Below are 25,380 nucleotides of genomic sequence, written 5' to 3'. Positions count from 1 at the left end.
CACCAGGGGGAGCCATCCCCTGAATGTTGACTTTTGTATTGGACTTTATTTCCCATGAGCCCACATATCTGGACTGATTACACTGCCACCTGATGCTCATTTGAACTTCCTATTTAAACCTCTCAGTAACAAACAGTAGCCATTTCTCAATGTCAAGGAAGGATCCTCAGAAACCAGAATTTCAAGGATGCTACATCATTAACATCCGTCGAAGGACTGTTCCAATGTCGAGGATCCTCGGAATTTCAACAAAGGGCTGAATTCTTTGTTTCGAAAAATATTCCATATACAAGAAAGGATGCATATATGTAATCCTATGCGCACAGTGCCGAAAGCACACCTTTTTACTGACGCAATGACGCAACAATGTCCACTTGCTAGCCTGCTCCACTTTTGTGTTCTTCGAATGATAAAGAGGAGCCTCCCCTAGCCTCTGAAGAAAATGACTTGGAAGGACCAGTCCTACAAAGGCAGTCCTACAAAGGAAGTATCCTTGACATCAAGAAACACCTAGTATTTGCGAAGCCTTGATTAGCCCCGGTTATCAGTTCTGAGCGTTGTTACTATTCCAGTCTACCTGTGTGTTTGATCTTGATCTGACATGTTTTATGAGTTTGTATGCTGCCTGCCCTGACCTTTTTGCCTTTTCTATGACTAAAAGATTTTCCTTAACTATATTGCTGTCTTTGCTGGTGTTTGACCCTGCCTGTTTGACTATGATTGTGCTTAATAAAAGCCTGGTAATGGATCCTCAGCCTGAACAAGCCTCATTACAACTTTACACAGACTTTAAAGAAAAAAACCCATGTCTCATCCCTCCTGATGTCACTTCACTGGCTACATGTGGCATCTTACATCAAATTTAAGTCTCTAAAACTCCACCTCAGGACAGTCACTGAAACTGCACCCTCTTACTGTGTGTACTTCAACTCACTCCACCATCAAAAACATTCACAGCCACTGCTGAAACCACAAAAACCTTCAAGAAACCTTTTCCTTTAACTAATGCTTTACTTTCCATGGTTAAAATCTTTTTATATGTATAATCAAATTTATCACAGATTTTTTTAGCTATAGCAATTCCAGCATATGTTGCTTTAGCTAAGAGGTCTTTATTTAGAGACTTCAATTCTGCCATTGCAATGTGATCTCATGAGAATACGTGTGTATTTTTACGTTTCAGTGTGGTTGTACAATACGTACATGTACTTACGCTTAAAACACACTGAAACCTACAATACCTACAAATTATTATTTTGTTATAATTTGGGGTAGATGTGTTTTTGTATTGTTACTCCCAGCAACATCACATTTTGTCCAAAAGCACATACCAAATGCATACACAGTATTTGTTATTACTTTCCCAAACCCTCCCGCAACGTATGAACACAGCAGTCTATTAGTACCTTACCTGCAAAGCAATGAGAATGTTGGGTAGTGCCTGACCATAGGTGTCATGGCAGTGCACGGCCAGGGCACTTACGGGCACCTCTGTCAGCACATCGCTCAGCATCTTGGCCATGGAGCCCGCAGTGCCTACGCCAATGGTGTCCCCAAGGGATATCTCGTAACAGCCCAGCTCAAACAACCGCTTAGCCACCTGAACCAGAACAGAGGTAAGCCACGAAAACTCTATTGGCCTTGGAAACATAAACAAGATGAAGGTTTGCACATAGAGAGCTTATTCTGAGCGTGATACAGGCCCGCAGTGTTACAGCATGAACAAAATTTTGAGAAGAACAAATAATGTACAGAGCTCTGAGATTCGTCAGGATATAGAACAGGGTGTTCACAAAAAAATCGATTCATGTATTGATATATTTCTGTGATGCATTAATGTTCGGTAATGTTCTCCTACTACAGAGCACAAGGTTTCCCCCGAAAAAATTCTGTTAATTTAGCTTTTGGTCCATTGAACAATTTGATAAGAATGGGATGAGATACCTTTGTGACTTCTGATGGTTTTACTTGTCCCTCGTAGGGGCAGCCGAGCGCACATGAAACGTACCTGAAAGAATGCAATGAAAATGTAAGAGCATGGTGTAGAATATATAGTCACAAGCTTGCAAACAGACACAAATGTAACATTGGTGAACTACTGTAATGCTAAGTGCTGTTTTATTTCAACCACAAGCAGAACACTGCACATTGGCCAGAACGGCATTTTTAGCATGGATTACAGTGGATATATCACCCAATAAAGCAAAATATTCAGCACTATAGGCAAAACATATGGTCAGTGTCAAACAGTTGTGACAAATAGTACTAATAGTGATGACAGTGAAAATGAGAAATGGTGCCGGAGAGCGACGTACAAGCTATATGTGCTTTCCATATGTGAAGGAAACATGTTCTGCTAAACACAGAGAGCAAACAAGCGAAAAGTTGAAAATGTTTCTCTTGGGCCTGTGGTTGTCAGACGATACTGCTGTTTGCTACCAGAATTTCCATAGAGTCCCTTCTTGAAACAGCAGGCGTTGAGTCACATTTGCCAGAATTAGTGCGTCAGACTGTGGGCTGGTTGATCCCCTCTCTCTCTCTCTCTCTCTCTCTCTCTCTCTCTCTCTCTCTCTCTCTCTCTCTCTCTCTCTCTCTCTCTCTCTCTCTCTCTCTCTCTCTCTCAGATATTTCTTCAATAAAAAGGAGCACAGCCTAAAAACTCTGAACACATCTGGACTTGTACTTGTAACTGACAGTAAGCGCAACACTGAATACACATCTGGAACTTAAATTATTTACTCATTAAATCTGGAATAATTATATCCTGCTCGGGTGTCCAACTCAAGAACCTCAAAAAGGAAAAGAGTCAGAAAAATACTAAATTACCTAAATGAAAGAAACCATTGACCTATTGGTTAAATCAAATATATTTGATTTCTGATGTTGTTTGCATATAACATAACTGTTGACTCCAAAAACAACACTTTGGGCTCTATCTTACACCCAGCGCAATGCAGCGCAATGCGCGACGCAAGTGTCTTTCGCTAGTTTCCACCCTAATTTTCACGTTTAGCGCCGCGTTGTTTAAATAGCAAATGCATTTGCGCCCCCTTTTGCGCCCATGGGCGTTCTGGTCTGAAAACGAGGTGTGTTCAGGCGCATTGTTGGCGCGTTGCTATTTTGAGGCAACTAAAATAGACTACGCCATTGACCAACAAAAACCTGGTCTAAAGTCTAAAGTCAATGGCGCAATGTGTTTTATGTTATTTAAAGAGCGCATTAGTAAAATGCGCCTATACACGGGAGGACAACGCGGGTTTGCTTATCACAAGGTACATGAATGCGCAGCAGCACAAAAATGCTTTTAAATATGAAAGATTAAAGGATTGAATGTAAAAGATTATTATTGAGTCTCTTGGACATAAATGAGGACTAATTATGAGACGTTAGAAGGCGCAAAGAGCTGCTTCACCTGCAGCCTGGTAAGTAAATAAATGCTTTGCTTTAAACAAATGCATCTTGCATGTTTTTAAATATTTTTTTTTAATGCCACCTCACGGATTTATTGTATATGATTACTCTGTACCTGTGGATATGGTGGGATGAGAAACATTTTTAAGTAATGCTTAAAAAAACTTTAAAGTCCAAAGTGCTGAAACGTGAGGAGAGCCGTTTGTAAATTCTTTATCTCCTGTTTGTTACAAATAAAGTATTTTTAGAGTACAAAGCTTATCTTACATACTTGTAAATTATTTTTTGATATTGGATAGCCATACATTTAAAGCAATTACAAGCCTGCTTTTTACTTCCATGACTAAAAGAAAACGGGTTTTAAAGGTTTTAATAAAAAAATAACAATTTCAATACAAGTGAAAAACAACACAATTATTTAACATTAATCTTAAACTGGGGATCTTCTTCCTCCGCTTAGTTTTTCAGTTTACAAAGTCCGTCATCTAAATAGGGATTAGACATAGCGCCAGCGCAACTGGCTTTTAAAGGGGATGAGAGCTGTGACTCTCATTGGTTTACTGCACGTTACGCCCAAAATACTCCCACTACAATAGGACCTACCCTTTTCGACCATGCGCTCGGCGCAAAACCATTTTTCCCGTCGTTAAATTAGCAAAAGTGGATTCGGACACGCCCATTTAGACGTTGCGCTGTGCGCTTTAGACAATGCGCTTAGATCGTTAAAATAGGGCCCTTTGTGTAACAGAGCGGTCTACAATCACAAACTTTTATCAACGGGTCATTAAGAATTCTTTGGGCCAATACACTTCCCCTGAGCAAAGGCCTTACTCAAGGGTACAACGGTGTCAGTTCATTAGCAGACTAATACAGATTCTTGGCCAATTTGTTGGGTTTTCCTGTGCAAGACGCTTACAAAACCTACAACCTTTTAGGGACAAGTCCAGGGGTCTTACTTACAAAACGCTGTGTAGAAACCATCCTAAATTTGATCTTGCGATTAGTTCTCAAAAACGCGTATGTGTGATCCATAGAACAAAGATCATCTTGAAATTGGGTGCAGCTGAACAGTTTCAGATCTCTGCCTTGAAACAGTGCCTAGATAATAAAATTCCCCCTGTCAACGTTTAAATCTGAGCAGTAAGAATGGCTTATATTTCCGAAACCTGCAGCCATCGGACAAGCAATGTCTGCTAACGTGACACTAGCACTTTTCTATGTCAAAGACCGTTATTAGGAATATGAATGTTGTGGTGGATTTTTTTTATAACTCAGGCCTCTGATGTTTTTCCAATAAAAGGGTGAAAATGTACATAATGCCGATTTTACAGATGAGTTTTGGTCATAAGATTAATTTAATAAATTATTAATTTATTAATAATTGTATTAATAGAGAGGCTGTTGTTGAATGTAGAATTTAGTTTTTGTAGCTCAACTGGTAGAGCATTGATTTAGCAATGCAAAGTTCCATAGGGAACAAACACATTAACAAAGGGATGTATAGATTGAATGTACAGTACAGTAAGTCACTTCAGATAAAAGTGTCTGGTAAATGCGTAAATGTTAATTTTTCAGTGACTCAACGGCCCCAGCGATGTTTTAACAACCAGTTCGAAAAGACGTCCGACAAAGGATAGTATGAAGAAATCAATAGTGTGACATCATTCCAACAAAAATGTAAGTGTTTCTATTCAGCAAGATTTTGGAAATCGCCTAAACGAATACCAGCCCAAACATTAAAAAACAAAGTAATAGTAATAGCACACACCCACGCACTGTTATGCCTTCCTGTTTGGCTGCAGAGATGACCTGCTCGAACCTCTGTAAACTCTCCTCTATGGAGCAGTTAATGTTCTTTCTGCTGAACGTCTCTGAAGCGGATGCAAAGACAGCCACTTCAGTAGCGCCTGCTGCAACCTGTAACAGGAAACATTTCATCAGGCTTGTGCTTATAGATGTTGACTTGTGAGGAAGACAAAGCAAGTTAAAGAAATTGCCCAAACATTTACAAATATGTTCTCTTAATAAAAACTTTACTCGTATGTAAGATAAGTGATCCTGGAAGCGTAGGTAGAGATCATGCATACATAGAGAGGTTTATTATACAAAACAAACATTGTTGACTGGCTATGCAAATTGCAAATGTCACTTGTAAATAAATGTAAATGATGCAAATATTTACTTACAGCTGCCTGGAAGCCCTGAAAATTTGGCGTCAGAACGGGGTATCTAATGTCAGGAGACCTTTTAATACCCTTAAGTACAGCTGTGTGGTCTGCCATCTATAAATAATAATAATAATAAAAAATATTTTACTGTTAATATATTATTTGAGTAGACAAGATGTTTTCGTACTGTGCCATATTTTGGTTGGATGTGCCAATATTAAAAATTTTTCCTGTAAAAAGAGGTAACAGTAATAGCACAAAAAATATAATTTTAGTCCACTGTAAAACAAAAAGTTTAATTTTCTTAAAATTGTAGATAGTTGTTCCCCTAATAAAATAAGTAATGTGAACTTAAACAAGAGTGCATTTAACAAAAAAAAAATTTAATTTCACTTTAATTCAGCAAGTTCAATACATTTAATTTTAAGTTGATTTAACTTGAAATCGTTTCTAATATAAATTGCTCTTTCCAAAATATACACTTAATTAACTGAGCTCAAACATTTCCTATTTTTAATAAATTTATTTTTTCTTTTTACCCCCAGTTTCAAACACAATGCTTAAGGCTAGTCCTAGACTAAAACCAATGTTTAAGCTCTCTCAACTGATAACGTGCACGTAACAATCTTAATTTGTCTCATGATACAAACCAGTAACTTACTTTTCCAAGGCATGTTTATAAAAAGGTGCTTAAATGTCTTAATTTAACTAAGTCCTAGGGTTCGTTCTTTCACGTAGATTACTCGGTTAGCTGGATTTGATTGTTGACGATTTGGCTTGATCTTGGATTATTTGGTTCTTCGAAACTCATCCTAGAGTTGCTGTCATAGCAACCGGTCCGTAAGCCTAAGCCTGTTTGGGAGCAGGCTTATTCCATTTAAACAAGATTAGATCGCACCTTTTTAAGCGGATGTGATACGTAAAGTCTGACACAGTTATGTATTCTCCATTATACGAGCGCAATCTGCGTAAGATGCACGATTAATATGAAAAACATTTCAACTTCAACATATAATAAAAAAGGATAGATTGAATCTTTTAGCGATGTTATTTAAAAAATTTAATTGTGCATCTTGTTTTTGTGGAGCAGCAGTTTTGATTATTATTCTTAAATGAATGACAAGATAAACATGCTGATGACATTCATTTTAAATTTAATTTAATAAAATCAGCAATCAATCATCTTTGCCCAGCAATAATAAATGTTATGTACAATAAATAATATTACTCAGTGTGAAATAATTTGAATAATAATCGTGAATAATAATCTCCAATTTTAGTTTTGTCTTTAGATTGTCAAGTAGGCTTACAATGTCATGTATGAAAGGGTTTTCGTTTAGTAATTTCTATCTGTTGTATCTTTAAAACTGTCTACAAGTTACCCTGTCCTTTTCCTGTAACAAAAATGCTAATTTTTTGCACGTATTTTAACATAACTTGATCTTTTAGTACACTTTTCTGTGCAGACTCACCAGATGCAATACTTTCAGTTAATGTGAACTAGTCCTAATATTGCTAATATAGTCAAAAATCAGTTATATAAGAATAATGCAATTGAAGTAAACGTATTTAACCACTTGCACATGTTGTTTCTCTAAAGGACTGTCATCTGAGAGAATTTATTTACTGTCATGTGCATTGCTATCAGAAACAGTTGCACTTTATAATCTTTTGATGAAGAATAACACTTACATTCCCTTACTGCACATCATACTTCATTTAACACATTAATGGGAACTGCTGAAAGTGTTGGTGTATTATCTACAACTGCACAAAAGAGAGGAAAACAATATCTTATAATAAACTACAATTTACATTTTATTTATCAGCAATTAAATTGTTGCATTTGCTGTGGGTTTAAGAAAGAGCAACTGCTCCAGAGATGATCTGTACAATCAATCAGTTTAGAGACATCACTCCTGCCAGCACATCACATGAAGATGCAAGACCACCACCTGTTTTTATTCTGCTTTTTAGGTTGCTGTTACAAACAGACAAAACAGCATTTAAATGTTTTTAAAAGAGACTTAAAGTACTTTAGGAGCATTAAAGTTTCAATCTTTGACAAGAATAAGATTTTATTTTCACATAATATTTTACATTATGCAGGGTGATTTTATGTACAAAAAAATAGATTTAACTGGGTTTAAAAATTCAGCGTCATAAAAAGTCCACAACCTATACCTCGTGCACTGCAGGGGGTTAAAAATGGGCATGTTCTTGGCCATTGTAACAACAGGCCAATCACAGCGTGGCTGATCAGTGTTTCTACTATCGATATAGCCTTGTCTGTGAAACTAGTAAATGGTATTATAACACAAAATGTATGACTGACTATACAGTATTATAAACACTGATTATAATTAACAACAAAACCATTTATAAATATAGTAGCTTAAACCTCTATTACATTTTATTAACAAGTACTTCAGTAGTTAAAGTTCTTATCAGTTCTTTTTCTGTGAAAAAGCTTAAATAATCAAAATATTCAGGCACAAAGTATTATGGGCATTCCTAACATGTATTGATAAGTTAATTTCACTTGAATGTTTCATCAAGTTTAATGAATTTTATTTTAAGTATACGTTCAAAACTCAAAATATTAAGGGATGTTTACATCATTGTTTAAGTAAAGACAATATCTGGTGCTGCTACCCAGTCTCACAAAGTTTCGTGATATAGTCACGTATTTTTTTGATTCTTTTTTCGTGCTATTATCTCGTGATAATAGCACAAAAAAAGAAGAAAAAAAATACGTGACTTTATAACGAAATTTCGTGAGACTGGGCTGCTTCGTGTAATATTTCGGTTATAATTCAGTTTACATTAATTTTATAGCACTTTTTAATAAATTTAGCAAAAAACAGTTCTTAAAAATCATAAATTGTAATACATTTGACACTGTCACAGCCTACATGATGAGATGTATGAAAACTACCAATAACTCGAGGAGGTTTCCCGGACAGGGTTCAGATTAAGTCAGGGTTTGCGCTGTAAAAAATATTTGCCGTTAAATTTTTTGTTTAATCAAATCAGATTTACAAGTCATTTAACTTATTATTATTTATTTTAACTAGTAGAGTTGTTAAAACTTATAAATTATAGTTGAAATAAACCAAATTCATTTTATAAGTTTTAGCAGCTCATATCTTGTCAAGATAAATCATAGTAAGTTGAAATGACTTGTAAATCTGAGTTGATTAAACAAACAACAAAAAACTAAAAATGTAAGGCAGCAGTTGAAAAATGTTGTATTTTTTACAGTGTGTCTTAAGTTATATTAGGACATTTAAATAGTTTGTACAAACATTACAAAACCTTACAAAAACATTACTGATGTGCATGCTAAGACAAAACAATGGCACTGATCATTTTAAGATATGTCACTGCAAGCTGTTTTCAGCTAAGACAGCTCAAACATCTATTTTAGTCTGGGACTAGACTTAAACCCTGTATGGGAAACCACCCCATCATGTTTATCTTTTAACAAAATACAGATAAAATAGTTTACATTGAAACAATCAACACTTTTAAGAACAGGAATTAACTAAAGTCACAGTTTTTAAACATGACAACAATACCCAAATCAATGGTTTTGTGTGGCTTCAAAGAGACTACAGATATCAGTCAACACACTCTTTATGCTTATAATAGTAGCTTATTACCTGTGCTACCCACTTTGAAGACACAAAGCTTGTGGCTTCGATCACAGGCAAGCCGGTCTGAGACAGCATGTCTATTAACTGGATTTTGACCTCTGTTGGCACGATTTCCTGCAAAAATGAATAACACAACAATCTTGATTTTCTTTGAACACATCCAGAGAGATTGCACATCTGGGAGCCAAACAATAATTTATGTGCCGCAATCACCAAATAAATAGTTTAAGTAAAAAGATACATTAGCACTTTATATTATAAGGATGGTTTATTATTTAAAATGGACTTTGAAGATGTTTGTTGCAACATGATCTCACAAAGTTCCGTGGGATAGTCACAGAATTTTGTGCTCATTTTCCGTGGCATTCTCACGGATCTCTGCATTTTTCCGTGGCCCTGCTACGGACTGTCTTTTTCCGTGGCATTCTCACGGATTGGTTACTCAACTGCTTTTTCCTATTTTCAAACCATTTTCGCTTTGGTTTAGGGTAAGATTTGGTGTTTGCATTAGTATGTCACTTTAAGTATTGCTTTATACTATTTTTTCTGATGTATTCTTTTACATTTTCTAAACTTTAAACAATTGTCGCCTGTAAATCTTCATGTAAATCTAACCCTAAACCGAAGCAAAAATGGTAAGAAAATAGGACAAAACAGTTGAGTAACGAATCCGTGAGAATGCCACGGAAAAATGAGCACAAAATTCCGTGACTATGCCAAGAAATTCATGAGATCAGGCTGAGGCAAACATGCAAATGATGAGCCAGTAGCACGTCATTGAGTGAGTCATTTTGTTTTTAAGATTTACTGTTTTCTACCTAAAATCATCCTACATAATGTAAAGAGCATTCTGTGAAAATATAACCTTCATTAATATTGACTGAATAAGGCTGTGTCAAAGATTGAACTCATAGTGAAATTAATGGTTGAAATCAAACTTTGAGGCTTATTAACTCATAATTTGATTTTGAGACTATAGCCTGGTTTGACGATAGGGTCACACATATTTGTGTCTTTTGAGTTTGTGCTTCTAGTTTTTTTACACATGAAACAAAGGCCTACAATATAACACATGCAACAAATACCTCACAACAGTGAAACCTCTACCTTTTCATTTTGAAGTCCATCTCTTGGCCCAACCTCCACAATTTTGACAAAATGTGGAAGCTTAGGCAGTTGAGAACACTGTAAATTGAAAAAACAACGAGGAATGAAGGAGCATATAAGAATTTCACAGAGCTGCATGGAAAATCGGAAATGTGGCTTAAGATCTATATCTTCTGTGTCTACACTTCCTGTGAAACGCTGTGTACAACATCATGTTTTCAATCTGGTCTTGAGAACATTGCCAGGTTGTTTATGACATAATGTGCACTGGAAAGAAGCATATCCGTAATTTCGATTGTGAAGCCAAAGTTTAAGCTCGAAATATGAGGAGTAGTGAAAAGCCATTATAGAAGAGATGCCTGTTTGTAGAAGAAAATCTCAGCGTCTTAATAATGAAATCTTCACCTTTAATAGCTTCATATAACCCTTATAGTTTCTCTCATTTAAAATATATTTCCTTTTTACTGCTAAAATATTTAGGATATGCCAAAAAGACAGATTATTTACATTGCAGAACATAACGCTGTAATATTATTTCAAAACAACGTGAGACCTCTGTGTTAATCATCATAATTCCGTGAGCGAGTCTTGTTCTGTACAGACATGGAACGATCATTTACGGGATTAACTCCTGCATTAAATGTGGTTGTCACTCCCGAAACTTTGCAATGTTTATAGGGCCTATAAGTATCTTATTATACTAACCCTTACCCCTTCCCTAACCCGCCACGTAACAGTCTACTGATACACTAATGAGATTAGTTTGTTGAAGTGCAGTAGCAGCAAATTAATGAGAGTTATTTGACATGTAGTGGTAATCGGCTGTAATGGCTCAGGCAGAATTTGCTTGATCTTTAAGATCTATAACTGCTCATTTCAACCCCAAACTTCAATCCCTTTTCAGTTGCCCTGGGCAATGACCTGTTTATTTTCTCCTTTCTTGTGAGTTAAAAGAGTTTGCTGCTCATTTACTGTAATGCATAATTCATCTATGTTAAATATAATATTAAACAGGAAAATAATACAATGACATCAAGGCAGCAGATAACATAATTTCACATTTCAATCTTGTTCTGTTTCTCCCTTGATCAAAACAATTTGTCTGGACTTTTTTATAGTGCACATTGTCTTTTTTGTCCATGATCATCTTATGGAAAACAGCACATTGTACATTATCCATATTATCTCATTTTGTGCTTTTATGGAAGGAATATACAGTAATTACAAGTTTATAGATAGAATGACAATTTTTCCATTACATTATTAATGCCTCTTTGCATTGTATATACAGTATATATTATACTAAATATACTAGAGACATGCATAAATCATGCACACACAAAAACAACCCCCACCTTCTCTTCCCATGGGAGACGTGGCAACCATGGATAATCCTGCAAGAGAGTCTCATAGCTCAGGCAGTGCTTGACCCCGTCGGAGATGTTACCCATCCGGCTAGCGCGGTCTACTAGCCAAGTGTCGCTCCCTGATGACACCTGTAGAGTTCATAGGCGCTTCCTCACACTGTTCTTGAGTCACCGGAACAGCACGCCAGCATCCAGAAAGTGTCTCATCAAAGGACACGGAATGACTCAGCTGTTACCATGGCAGCAGCATCCCTGCCTACAGAGAGGGGGAGGGCTAAAGATGTTAGACAGCATTCTGTTAGATTTAGAGTGACAGCTTCACGTGAAGTATGGGACTCTACAATAAGACTAACCACACGCTACTTATTTTACTAGCTCTGGCTTTTCTCCCCAGCGGAAAGCTACAGCTTCGGAGAAATACGCTGGCTTGATTGATCTCCTGTGACTGAGGCAACTGAAGGTTTTCAATGGCTGACTGTGGCACTCTTGCCAATGTCAACTGTGCTATGTTATAAAATCTCTCTGTAAAGCCAGGCCGCAATTTACTTGTGAAAGAGCCATTCTTCTCGGCCCAGGTGCTTACAATAGAGAGGTTTAAGGAAGCTCTTGTGTTGAGCTCTTCCTCAATAAGATGCCGGTGTGCTGTGAGATGGTCTGGCCTCTCTCTCACAGGGGGGGGGGGTTTGGGGTGCCACTGGTGGGTCCAGGGGCCACATTTATTAGGTATCAGTGCTTTTCGAAGGGCATTGGCTGACTCATTACAACATTACAAACTAAGAGCAAGCTATGTTCAGGTTTTCTGGCGTTTCAAATAATACAGTTTCGTTCATTTTCTATGACCTTCCAGTCATTTATGATTAGGCTTTTGAAAATCTTTTTGATTTATTTTGTTGCAAAGATTGTAAACCAATCGAGTTATTCACTATTTTAATTTATTTTAAGTTTAATTCTATTAAAAATTTTTGCTGACGGCTAAAACGATGACAAGCAACATTTTAATGTAAAATGTTCTCAAATGTAGAATATTATTGGTTGAAATTATGAAATTAAAATTGTTGATCTTTGGTCATGTAAATTTATTTCAAAATGTTCACCTTTTAGCTTTCACTAGCTCAAATGTGTGACAAACTGAAAGGAACTATAAGGAACTGAAACTACTTATGTTTTACATATCTCTACAAACTAATCTGTACATGGACTGTTTTATTTATCTATGAATGTGTGTAATACAGTGCAGTCGTTATGCCTGGAGTTATCCGGCACATTCTACAGCAGGGTGTAGATGATTGTGAATTGCCCCCAGCTGGAGTGAGCCGCATTAGATCTGTGTCCCTACCAAACCACTTAACGTTTCCTTTTCTTTGAATGCCTTCTAACTAAAAGGACAAAAACTGGACATTCATCTTGACAAATACCAGCTGTCGGGTTTACTTCAAAGAGTAAAGCTGCACCTTCAGGGCAATCCCAGAAAACATGAAGTAACGCAGCGCAGGTGAGCTGGTGTGGGGGCTTCTCTTTTATCATTCCATGCATGCAAACATTCATCTACTGAGCATGACAGCAAGATCAGGAAGAATTTCATTAGCTGTTACATGAAAGCATAAGTTACTTTGACTATATTACTTGTTCATTTCTGTTTATCTCTGTGGATGATTTAAAAGCAAGTTATACACAATTTCGGGCAACATGCATTACAAGCATGTCATTGCTTCAAAGCAGCAATACAAGAATGACAAAGAAATTAACAGATAAACAGGGAAATTATAAAATATCATAAATTCATAAATAGAAGATAAAAAAAATGTATTCTTATAGATTATATATTTTCACTGACTATCAAACATATAGCCAGAACTAAAAGCAGCATCATTTAGGTGTAGATAAATTATAGCAACATCATTACGTGCACCACAACAATGCTAAAATGAAAAAGTGACGTCTTTAAGATTGTAGCCAGAAGAAAAGCTAGTTTAAAGTTATTTACAAAATGCTAAGCTAACAGTTATATCGGGAACGTTTTATGTAACCAAAAGAGGACCATATGGCGACGTTCAGATTTTTGTCCCCTTTACAGAACTTTTAGGGAACATTGCGAAAGGTTACAGGCTTTCAACTCGAAAATGCTGCACTTGCCAAAGTCAATGCCAGCCTTCCTGTCAGAAGAGATAAAGGGCAAAACAAATACCACACTAACCAAAATGCACATCCTAATTATATACGGCTGAGTTTTCGAAGTCTCAGACATCTTAACCAGATGTAACAGCACAAGTTGTTACAACTAAGCCTCAAATAAACAATGATAATAAACAATGTAATCTATTTATCGTCTATTTATCTATTCTATTTATTGAAACTGTAATTCAATTATCAAGGAGAGTAATTGACAATTATGATTATTGATCAACTCTGCTGGAAATTTCTATTCATATGCCTAAATCCCTAATAAAAGGATTTTTGGATGGATGGATTTGTGGATATTCATCAGTCATAGACAAATGTACAAACAATATTCACCTTTAGTATATAAATAGAATAATACTGAATTGTTTATCTTAATTTTCTAGCAAGTGTTACAGCAAACCCTCTGTTACAATGAACCCCACCTATGGGAAAAGCTGTAACATATGCACTTAATATGCAAAATAGCGTTGCAAAATAGGAGCACACATCGAAGATACACAATTGAGCTTAATTTTATGAACATAATTTTAATTATGACGGCAGCTGCAACACACTGGATGTAGAACATGTTCTCGGCCTACCTCGACTTGGAGTGCCACTCCAGAAGCGTTCTGGTTAAGAGTGCCGAATGAACAGTTAAAAAGAACACACTGTTAACAGGGCCAAAATTCTTGTATTTTCTCCCAGAGCATTGTTCCACTGAAACTTTATCCGTGACTAACGCCGGTTTCCAAAACTGTTTGATGACTTTAATGAGGGAAGAAATGGGGCTCCATGCCGTGGATGAATTGTAAAGATAAATGGCAGATGTGATGTTTTATTTGCAGTGCCATTATGTCAGCGAAAGAGTTTAGCTCTTGTCTTTTTCATCTCGGAGATGAAAACATATGTGAAAAATATTCTTTACGGGGAACAGGTTTAGATGAGGCATCAAAGAGGTTTTAATCCATCAGATAAGTCCTGAAAAACTTAAGCCAGATTTGATCATTCTCGTCTTGCCATACGATTTCAATTGTCCCTTAGAAGCTGCTAGGATAGATTCAAGCTCTGATTGCAACATCAAAACATTATTCACTAAAGTATTTTTTGGGAAACGTAAATGCCGGGCAATAGGGGCAGACTAGAACTGTTCATTCAGAATGTATATCAACACAAAACAAAGACGAGGGTCCACTGGGGTGCCTAAAGAAATAAAGAGCAATTTGACATTGACCAGAGTGAGATATCTGTGGCCTATGAGTTATCTTATTCTACTTTTTGTTTTGATTTACATCAATGTGTGGTCCTCATTCATGCTATAACGTTGTGTAAAATGTAACTCAAACTCACAAAGGCACTGTAACTATACAATGCAAATACACTAGAGAGTGTCAGAGAAGCTTGGAAGATCAGAAACCAACTACACACAATACAAACAATATCCAACAATGAACTAAACAAAAACATGGGTATAAATACATAGAAACTTACAAGGGAACTAAACTGGACACAGGTGTGGCTAATAGGTAACTATAGAAACAAACAAACACAATCTGTAACCAAGGCAACAGAAAAGGAAGTAATTAAAGAGATAATGAACAAAAATTTAAAGAACACACAAATGAACAGGCAATGAACCTAAACCCAACTCTGACACATGGGACCAACAGTCCTACTTATGTAGTCAGGGATATGTTTCCCTAAGCAGTCCACTATTGGTTGCATATAAAAATAATTATAGGAGTTATTAGTAATTAAAAGATTATTGTGATGTATTAAGACAGTAACTACAAAACATTACCTTAAGAAATGAATGTAACGAAAGTGCTGTAACATGAAATACAATGTTGCTAATATTACTTACTGTACTTTATCTACTCCAGAAACATACTTTAAGCAGATGCAAATGTTTGGCCAACACATTGCATGTTAACCGTTCACTTGTACATTGCCTTCTTGCAATGCTTTGAAGATTATAAATCTCGGAACTGAAGAAGAAATAAATACTAGCCAGTGCCAAATTTAACTTTATTACATTGTAAAAATTGTATTTTGAGTAATTTTGAAAGAATGAGGTTCATTGTTACCATGATTGAGAACTGTGTGTTCAGTGTAGATGTTCGACACATAGGTTAGCGAGCATCATTGTTGCCTCACAGCAAAAAGGTCTCTGCTTCAAGCAAGGGCTATGTCAGACAAAGACTTTGTCCAGGAGACCTTTCTGTGTGGTAGCTGAACTGGATATACAACTTGTGTGTGGATAATTTTATGGATAGATGCTGCATGGTGTCGTAGAGTTGTAATCTTAGTTGAGAGGTCACTACTTTGTACTAAGTTTAAGTTGGGATTACTCAGTAAATTTAGTTAGCTGAACTACATCACCTTCTTATTAGTTTGACAAACATAAATATTTATGTTGTGACAACTTGTAATGTTAACGCAATTTTTAAGTTGGGTGGACTTTGGTCCTTGTTGGTTACGTTGTGTGCACCAAAGTAATGTTGAGTGTTTGCTGCTAAAAAAGCTTTTTTTTGCTTAATCTGACCATAGAACATTGGAAAAGTAACTGACACTACTGTCACTTCACACACTGTCCTAGTTTTTTTGCCATGTGCACTCTTGTGCAAGCAATGACAAAACCTAGTAAACAAACTGAAAAGCATAATGTAAGGACATCTTGCATTTATACACAAATCCGGACACCTCACTAATGTGTAGAAAATACATTCAAATAAAAACGGGAATGTATTTTATTTACTTCCTAAAGAATGAATTAATAAAAATAAAGAATAAAGTTTGATTTTAAAGAAACATGTATTATATATTATAATAAATGTAGAGTTGATTTGCACAAACAGATAAGTTCCATATGAAATTCTAAAATGATCATTTTTATTAAGCTCCTGTTTATGTTGAGTAATTGCACTTTAATGGCAATGAAAATAACCTATTCATATAAAAACATGATAACAAACAGACACACACGTTCTTTTTTGTTTACTGTTTGCATGTTTAAAGGCAGATGCTGACAAGTTTGTGTTGTGAACATGAAAATAAATACAGAGTTAACCGTCAGAAAAACATCTGTGTGTGTGTTTGAGATTTTTTCTCAAATGACACGTTATGTGATGTTAATCTACCCATTGCAGGACTGAGATAGGCTGATAAGTACTTGTACTTTTACTTGAGTACAGATTTTGGGTCCTCTACCCACCTCTGTTCATCAGAGAACATAACTTTGGACCACTCAGCAGCAGTCCAGTTATTTTTGTCTTTAGCCAAGGCAAGAGGCTTCTGACGCTGTCTATTGTTCAAGAATGGCTTGTCACAAGGACTAACTTTATAGAGATGCACATCATACACATTTCCTGTATTTTCTGGTTGTATTCTAATAGAGAGACTGAGAAATAATTATATATGATCACAATACAATTGCAAAAACAACAAATCTAGTGGTAGCATGGTGGCCTAAGACTTTTGCACAGTACTGTATATATACAGTACTGTGCAAAAGTCTTGGGCAACCATGCCAGAATTAGTGTTGTTGTTTTTTGCAATTGTTGGTCCTTGTGTCAAGCCATTCATGAACAATTGACAGCGTCAGAAGCCTCTTGTCTGGGCTAAAGACAAAAAAGACTGGACTGCTGCTGAGTGGTTCAAAGTTATGTTCTCTGATGAAAGTAAATTTCATCAACAGTGTGTCACGTTTTTTTTTTATCACATCATCCTACACTTCAGCTTCATCATTCGAATTTCCTGTCCAATCAAATGCACTTTACTGTAGCTGCCCCTACATTGTGTGGAACATCCACCTGAAATTCGAAGGCACATGAAATGTTAATAAGTAAACATTTGTTAATACATTTACTAGACTCTGATTGAGTGTGACCCCATATATTTACTGGTGGAGTTTACGTCAACTGAATACCAAAAGATCCATAGTATGGCACAGAGAATTCCACGGAAAGTCTTGCTCACCTCAAATACATAGTGAAAACAGTAGTATGAGGGAAAGTAAACAATGCAAAAACCTCAACCCCTTACACATGGGATGTGAGGTAATATTTTTGTCTGCCTGTTCTGTTTGAAAGGACTCTTGTCCTTGCTGCTATTACTTTATGCTCAACAAGCAATGCTAAAGAATCATAGACAAATGAAATCTTTTATATTTACAGATTAATTTAGATGATTAAAAACTACATTTGCAGGGCAATGTTTAAGGGAAGTTTAGGTTTGATGCGTTTGCTTTGTGTAAGTGCTGCATCAGAGCTGCTTGGTCGTTGTCATGACAACCACATCTTGTTTTGGTACAACACACAGTATGACACCAGCTGTTTAAAGACCTGCAAAAGCAGTTAGCATCATAACTGAAATACAGCCTCATAATAACTGACTGGTCTGAGTGCAGCATACAAATACGAAGAGACGTTGTATTATTTGAAGTTTGACATGAAGTTTGGATTTGTTTATCTATTAAGCATATTCACACAAATATTTAAAATATGCAATGCAGATATAATTGAATTAAAAAAACTAATCATAAATGAATACATGTACTACTTTTTGAACAAGGGGTTTCATATAGCTATGGTTGCTAGTTAACACAGTGTTTTAGATTGTGATCACCCTGTGGAAACTGTAGAAAAACACATTTAATGCAAGACCTGTATCACATTGCTTTAATAGAACACAGTGCTATCATAAAGCACCAACGATTATTTGCAATGAAATAAAATAATCTATTAAATGCTGCTCTGTACAGGTGTTCCTTTTTGCCCATATTGAATGAGACATCTGAGGTCAAACCTCTCTCCTGTGTTACAACAAAATAAACGCACATATAAATAACACTGGACTCAGGACACATCCTCTGTATTATGAACCATAGCTTCGTCTGGTAACTAGTGAGTGAAAATGCGACCCAGATGGTTGACTTGCTGAGGGAAGCCTGATTGAGTTGTTATAGAGGTCCACGGCCCACCCACCAAACCTGAAGAGGGGAAGTGCATCTGGAAAGATGAAGCAAGTAAACTGGAAAACATTTTGATTGGATCAAGTTTCATCAGGTTTGTGGACTGACTGGAAGCTGACACTTTCAAAATAAACTATGAGGCCAAGAGCAAAGACAAGAAATCTGTTCTAGCTTACAATAGAGTAATGGCAGGAGAACTTTACAAATAAATATGACAGCACTAATACCTTTAGAAATATCAAGCTCATATGACTGACACTTATTTGTGTCAACATCTTTCTGGAGTTTTAACAAAACTGAATTCTCTTTAATATTCTGAAAAGATTATATGAATTCATAACCATGCATTTTCTATATAACTAAAGCAGCCAACAGTAATGTCTGAAATATTTACAGTAGTGAATGGTACTTTATTTTTAGCAGTGGACTCTTTTAAAGCATGCCAATATTTATTGCAGTATAACACAGATAATTACAAACAATCACCCCCTTGACTACAAAAAAACAACAAGCATCTGAAGTTCATTTAACTGGAAGAGTAAAACAGAGCAGGAACAAAATTTACGAGACACAGACTTGTGGTGGTGGTGGTGGGTTGTTTTATGGTTCAAGAAACGTGAAATTCTAACTCTGTTCGCAATTGTTTTGCTATAAACTGGTTAACAGGCCGAGCTTCAGCTATGAGATGCAAGGTGGGCCAAGCAAAGTACTTGTTGTTCTTTTGGGATAAGAGAAAAAATACGATGAAGAATCAAATAATTGCACAGAACATTTTAGGAATTACACTCTTCTATACATTCCAACTGTTATTTTCCTTAAAGAGCAACTATTTTACATACTAATGTTCACGATTTTACATTTCCTTTAGTGTGAGGTAATAGGTAAATGATGACGAGAGTAGGCAACGATTTACTTACAGTACTGGGCCTGTTGACATGGACACAACTGTCATTATCATAATTCCTCCCGCTTTGACTCACAGCCTGTAAGTTAACTCCAGTTAGCATTGCATTGGGACCGAATCTTTCAAACATGGTAAGGAGCAGCACATTTCCAACTGATGTCACAGGTATTCAGGCCAATCACAATATACAGATTAGCTGGCCAATCAGAGACACGGTGCTTTTCAGATCAATGAGCTTTGTACAAAATCAGAGCGTTTGAGGAAGGCAGGATATCTGGAGCTACAAAAATGTACGGTATGTGGAAAATTATACTTTTTTTTAACAATAAACCACGCAAGCCTATTACACAAAATAACATTGTTTTTTATCTATGAAATAGGTGCACTTTAAAATTAATCTCACATGTCTACTGCTAGTTTCAATAAGCTTGGATACAAACAAAGTGTTAAAGACTGTGGTCAGGGCATCGTACACCGGACCCTACGCACACTTAAGTAATTTTAATTTATTCTTATTGAACAATATATGGTTTTTGAACATTTATCAATAACACACTATAGGCCTATCAGGTTGATAAATCTGTCATGGTCTTATTTTCTTGTTATCTAGGCAACTATGTATTATATAACAATAAAAACTAATATCTGTATAGCCTAATATATATTATTGTATAGGTTATATATAAAACAACCCATGTCATTTATGGTGGAATGGTATAATCTATATAGACTTTTTTATTTTTTCAAAACAGATCCATAGTCTATAATCAGGGTTCCCCAAATCTTACCCTGGAGGGCCGGAGTAATACAGCGTTTAGGTCCAACCCTAATCAAACTTACTCACCTGTGATTTTCTAGTGATCATGAAGACACTGATTAGCTTGCTCAGGTGTGTTTGATCAGTTTTGGAGCTAAACTCTGCAGTGGTTGTCACGGTACGTAGTACACAAATAAAGGGAGAACCCAAACGCAGATAATGTAAAAACTGGAACTGAGGATTTATTTGAATAATAAACACAAAAACCCACGTGGGGGTAAAACAGATGATGAACACAGGTGATGGAACACGGAACTGATAAACAAACACTGGATACGAAAATAACAGGAGAAATAGAGATATAATTCAGGTGATCCGAGTAACGGGACAACACACACTGAATCAGACAAACGAACGCGCACACGACAGAGAAACAGAGGGCATAATAAAGACACCACATCAATGGGGAACAGGTGAACATAATTAATTACGTAAGACACGAGCACATAAGGGAGTAGGGTAAAAGTGACAAGACACTGGGAACACGTGACACAAATACATAATGTGAAACACGTGTCCCCACCCAAACCACAATGCTGCCATAGCCTTGCCTTCATACACTAAGGTCAGGCAAGCCCATGACAGTGGTAAGATTTGGGGAACCCTGGCCTAGAGTTCTCAACGGGTTCGGGTCAAAAATATAAGCAAATGAGTCGGGTCGGGTCGGACCTCGGGCTTAATCTTTTACGCTTCGTGAAAAAAATTATTAATCATCACTGCTGTTCACTGTAAAGAAAGTCTGGTCTGGCTGCTGCGTGCATCACAGAGAGGGGCGGGGGATAGCAATAAGCTCCGGCGCGGATCAGAGTGTGCACGCCTGTTGTCTGGAGAAGAAGAGATGGAGAAAAGTAAACTTGCCGCAGGTGAATTCACCGTTGCTTGCTACTACAGGAGGAAAAGCCGCTGGCTGGGTACATGTTTGAGTTCTTTTTATTTATTATTGTGTCATTTTTATTTAAGGCATATTTTTATAGCCTATATTTAAAGTTTATTGTTTCAGTTGTTTGTATTGTTAAAAGGCGTGAACATTAAAGCTTGATTTGAATTCCCGTCTGCTGGTCTTGATAATAGCCTACGTGTATGAGAAAAAAAGGCGGGGGCGGGGGGTCGGCGGGGGCGGGTTGCGGGTCGGTTTCGGACAGATAATTCACGTTGATGTGTCGGGTTACATCGGGTCCGGGCTTTAAAAGCCACGGGCCGGGTCGGGTTGTATTTTTCAGGCCCGTTGAGAACTCTACCCTGGCCTATATCTTAAAGAGCAACTATGGACCAATTCATGATTTTACATTTGCTTTGGTGTGTGTGTGTGTTAGTACATGTTAACAATATGCAAAAGGTACAAACCCCAAAGTAAACAATGACGCAAGTTATTGTTTCTTGAACTACAACAAACACATGGATTGTTGACAACACTTTACTTCCTGTGCCTGTTGATAAGAACAAGGCCGACATTTATCAGTCCTCCCACTTTGACTCACAGCCTGTAAATGAACTCCTGTCAGCATTGCATTGTAACAGAATCTTTCAAACATGCTAAGGAGATTCACATTTCGAGCTGACGTCAGAGGTATTCAGGCCAATCACAATGTACTGGTAAGCTGGCCAATCGGGGACACAGAGCTTTTCACATTGATAGGTTTTGTATAAAATCAACGCGTTTGAGAAGGATAGGATATCTACCTTGATAAAATGCTGCACTCTGATAATAAAATATTTGTTAATAACTCCGTGTCTCCATGTGACTTCGGTCACAGATCATCTTTTAATTACTTCAAGTTAAAGCAAGCTTAGGTGAATATAAAATAAATAAGTAAATAGATAAAAATATGAAAATGTAACATTTTAAAAGCAAAATTTAAACTGAAGATTACTATGACATGAATTGCAATTAACATAAACATAAAGTAAATTACAACTGAAACATTTGAATTAAATATTTCTAATTACCTAATTGTTTAAAATCATTTTGCTTGTTTTGTCAAAACTGATTTTTAAATAATAGAGCATACTTTTTTGAAATTTTAAACGAATATCTGATTATTTATTAATTTAGATAAAGATTAATGAGAAAGTTTTTTTAACAATTCGTTGTGTTCGCGCAAACGCTGTGTGGACATAATTGAGCTCAGCAAGATTATTGTAATGCTTATTATGCTTTCGTAAATTCTTGTCAAAACCATGTTTTTTAACTATTCTGTCAGTGCACTTACTTGCTTGTCTGTGCATTGCATTTCGGATCTGTCAGTCAGCGCGAGTCTTGTCGATCTTAATAACTTTTTAACATAAATCAGTCCCGAACTTTATCTCTCTTAATAACTCCTTAAACATCAAGCAAGTCCAGCATTTTATTTTCAAATTCCTGCATGTTTTTAAACCGAAACCAAGATGTCAGACATAACACGCATCTTACGATATTAGGTTAATCATTTTACTCTAAGAAAACGTACAAATAACGATAATTTTAGATGTTTAATTACTATATTTGACAGGGGCGGAGTGGGACCCAAAAATCTACCGGGAAATTTCATAGACCACCAGCCCTCCATGGTCAAAAAAATAAGCAAATGCTGAAATCTAAAATTACAATAAAATGACTGCACAACAACATGAAATACCAAGTGTAATAACTAAAAAGATCCTAAAAGTCAACAACAGTTCCCTAGTTTTATGTTAGATTAAGCTTACTATGGTTGCAAAGCAGTTGCTTATAAAAGTCAAGTTGTCATTGTTTGTGTCAAAGTTGTGCATTTGTTGTAACATTAAAACAGGAGATCAGACTTACTCTGTGCTGCTCAAAGTGATGCTCGGAGCTCCATTCCTCGATCGGTGTGCGAGGCTATGCTTTTTTATTGGTTGTTGCGTTAAATATTACCCAGATACAACAGTCCTATTTTCTGATTGGCTATTGTGAAGCCTCTTTCTTTTTTTTTTGATTGGCTGATAGAACTCCAGGGGAGACGGGCTTGATAGAGAGAGCGGTGCGGCCAGATACATTTTGAGCGCTGAAGCATATTAAATATATGACAAATAGTTTTTAGTGTGGCCGGAGTGCACGACTAAAGACTGAAAGCACGGCTATTATCAGACCGGCCCTCGCGGCCTTAAAACACTACCGGCCCACCGGGAAAAGTCCCGACTCTCCCGATTGCCACTCCGCCCCTGATATTTGAATTGCTAGAGGAGGGGTTAATGTAGGCTACTTATTTTTTTCTGAAAACCTCCCACTCATTTAGACAGAATGGGTCACATATGTAACTGTGCTGAAAGACACAATAAACAAATGAAAGTGTTACTTACAGCCAAATTATGCACCAGGCACGTGCACACATAGACATCAAAGGGGGCTTGAGCACCTGCCCTTTTTATTCCTGGAGAAAAAGTGCCCTTTTTTTCTGGGGTGCTTTTTTATTTATTTTTAATAATATGATCTTTATTCATATAACAACTGATGTCTGTCTGTTTCTTGTGTTTTTAACTTGTTACTTATTTAATTTAACATGAATTTATTCAGGAATCATTTAAATGAGATTTAAACTCTTAATAGAAAAATAGCGCTATTTGTGGTACACAAACGGTTAACGGTGAGTCCCGCCTCCAAAACTCACATCGCTAATATGATTGGCTTTACCTTTCCTAAGTCCCGCCTCTCTAACCTACTTCGCTTTATGATTGCTCTTGTCTTTACTCGTGTATGCTGTATTCGCGCTTGTAAGAAGCGCCAAATCTCAGCCTGAAGGAGACGCGATGTGCATGATTGCAGGCAGCTACCGGTAAGTGTGTGAGGAAGAAAGCATTCTTATATTAACAGTTTTATGCACAAAATATGGGACACGTTGTTACACATAACGATTCAGGGACATTGTTTTTCATGGCAATCCCATATTAACCTGAAGAGTTGCAAACTTGTAACAGTGTAGTGTATGTAGTTTAAACAGACTGCTCATAAAATAAGAAAGCACAAACAATAAAATAATTGCTAACTGCAGTAGTAAGCTTTTTTTGTTTGCGTTTTTTGTAATGGCTGTTAAATAAGTATAATGTGTTATACTGGAGTGCTGGAGTAGATTGGGAAGAAATCCGATGGTTTATCACCAAAAAGTTAAATATAAAATACAAATAAAATAGGCCTAATCTATATTTGATGTTTCTGACATGTGTAACCCTAATAAATATGAAACCTAAGATTAAAGGTGCCAAAGGATTTGTTGCCATAATATGTTAAATTGTTCTTTGACAAAGAAGGCACTTTATTAAGTGCAAAAATTATCCAGAAACGTTTTACATGTCCATTTACAAGCCTAGAATTTGACATTTTAATTAAATGGTCTATTTTTGCCCTATTTGAAAGGGTCATGAATAATAATGTTGAGCTCTGCTCTGATTGGCTCTGCTCTGAGGCTCATGCCAGAAACTCACATAAGTAAACAGACCTTATATTTTGAGCCCTTATCAGACAAAAATACAGATTTTGATTAACAACTAATTGCAAACTAATAGAACTTCAGCTAAACGATAGCATATAGCATTTATTGGCATGTAGCACTACTCAGCAGTCACAATTTTGGTTTTAGCATTTTAACAAATTTGTAATTAATGTGTAATTTAATGTTTTCAAAACATGCACATTGTGGAATGGTTTCCTTTGCTGCTCTATAAACCTAGAATACTAAGGAGACCATGGTGTCTGTGTGAACTGATTATTTTTTAGACATCTTTTGAAAATGAAACAATTGCGTGAATTTGAGGAAGATAAAATTAATTAACTTTTTAAAAAATTTTAAGGAAGTCAGAATTGCGTTAATATATATCCTTTTT

At 36.3% G+C, this 25,380-nt stretch overlaps 1 protein-coding gene across 1 annotated transcript in view; it reads right to left on the bottom strand.

Annotated features, from left to right (window-relative positions):
* The window catches only part of hmgcll1 (3-hydroxymethyl-3-methylglutaryl-CoA lyase like 1), a 35,226-nt gene extending 23,322 nt beyond the window's left edge, over positions 1 to 11,904 (bottom strand). Inside the window, exons 1-7 of the mRNA XM_065249414.2 lie at positions 11,701 to 11,904; positions 10,346 to 10,423; positions 9,245 to 9,352; positions 5,598 to 5,693; positions 5,180 to 5,328; positions 1,945 to 2,008; positions 1,412 to 1,600 (exon numbers count right to left, since the gene is read on the bottom strand). Coding sequence (XP_065105486.1) covers positions 1,412 to 1,600; positions 1,945 to 2,008; positions 5,180 to 5,328; positions 5,598 to 5,693; positions 9,245 to 9,352; positions 10,346 to 10,423; positions 11,701 to 11,796 — 780 coding nt within the window. The 5' untranslated portion in view covers positions 11,797 to 11,904. The remainder of the gene's footprint in view (positions 1 to 1,411; positions 1,601 to 1,944; positions 2,009 to 5,179; positions 5,329 to 5,597; positions 5,694 to 9,244; positions 9,353 to 10,345; positions 10,424 to 11,700) is intronic.
* Positions 11,905 to 25,380: the final 13,476 nt, after the last annotated feature.

Source organism: Paramisgurnus dabryanus, chromosome 20, assembly GCF_030506205.2.
Source record: "Paramisgurnus dabryanus chromosome 20, PD_genome_1.1, whole genome shotgun sequence".
NCBI lineage: Eukaryota > Metazoa > Chordata > Actinopteri > Cypriniformes > Cobitidae > Paramisgurnus > Paramisgurnus dabryanus.
This window is presented reverse-complemented; position numbering and strand designations above follow the sequence as displayed.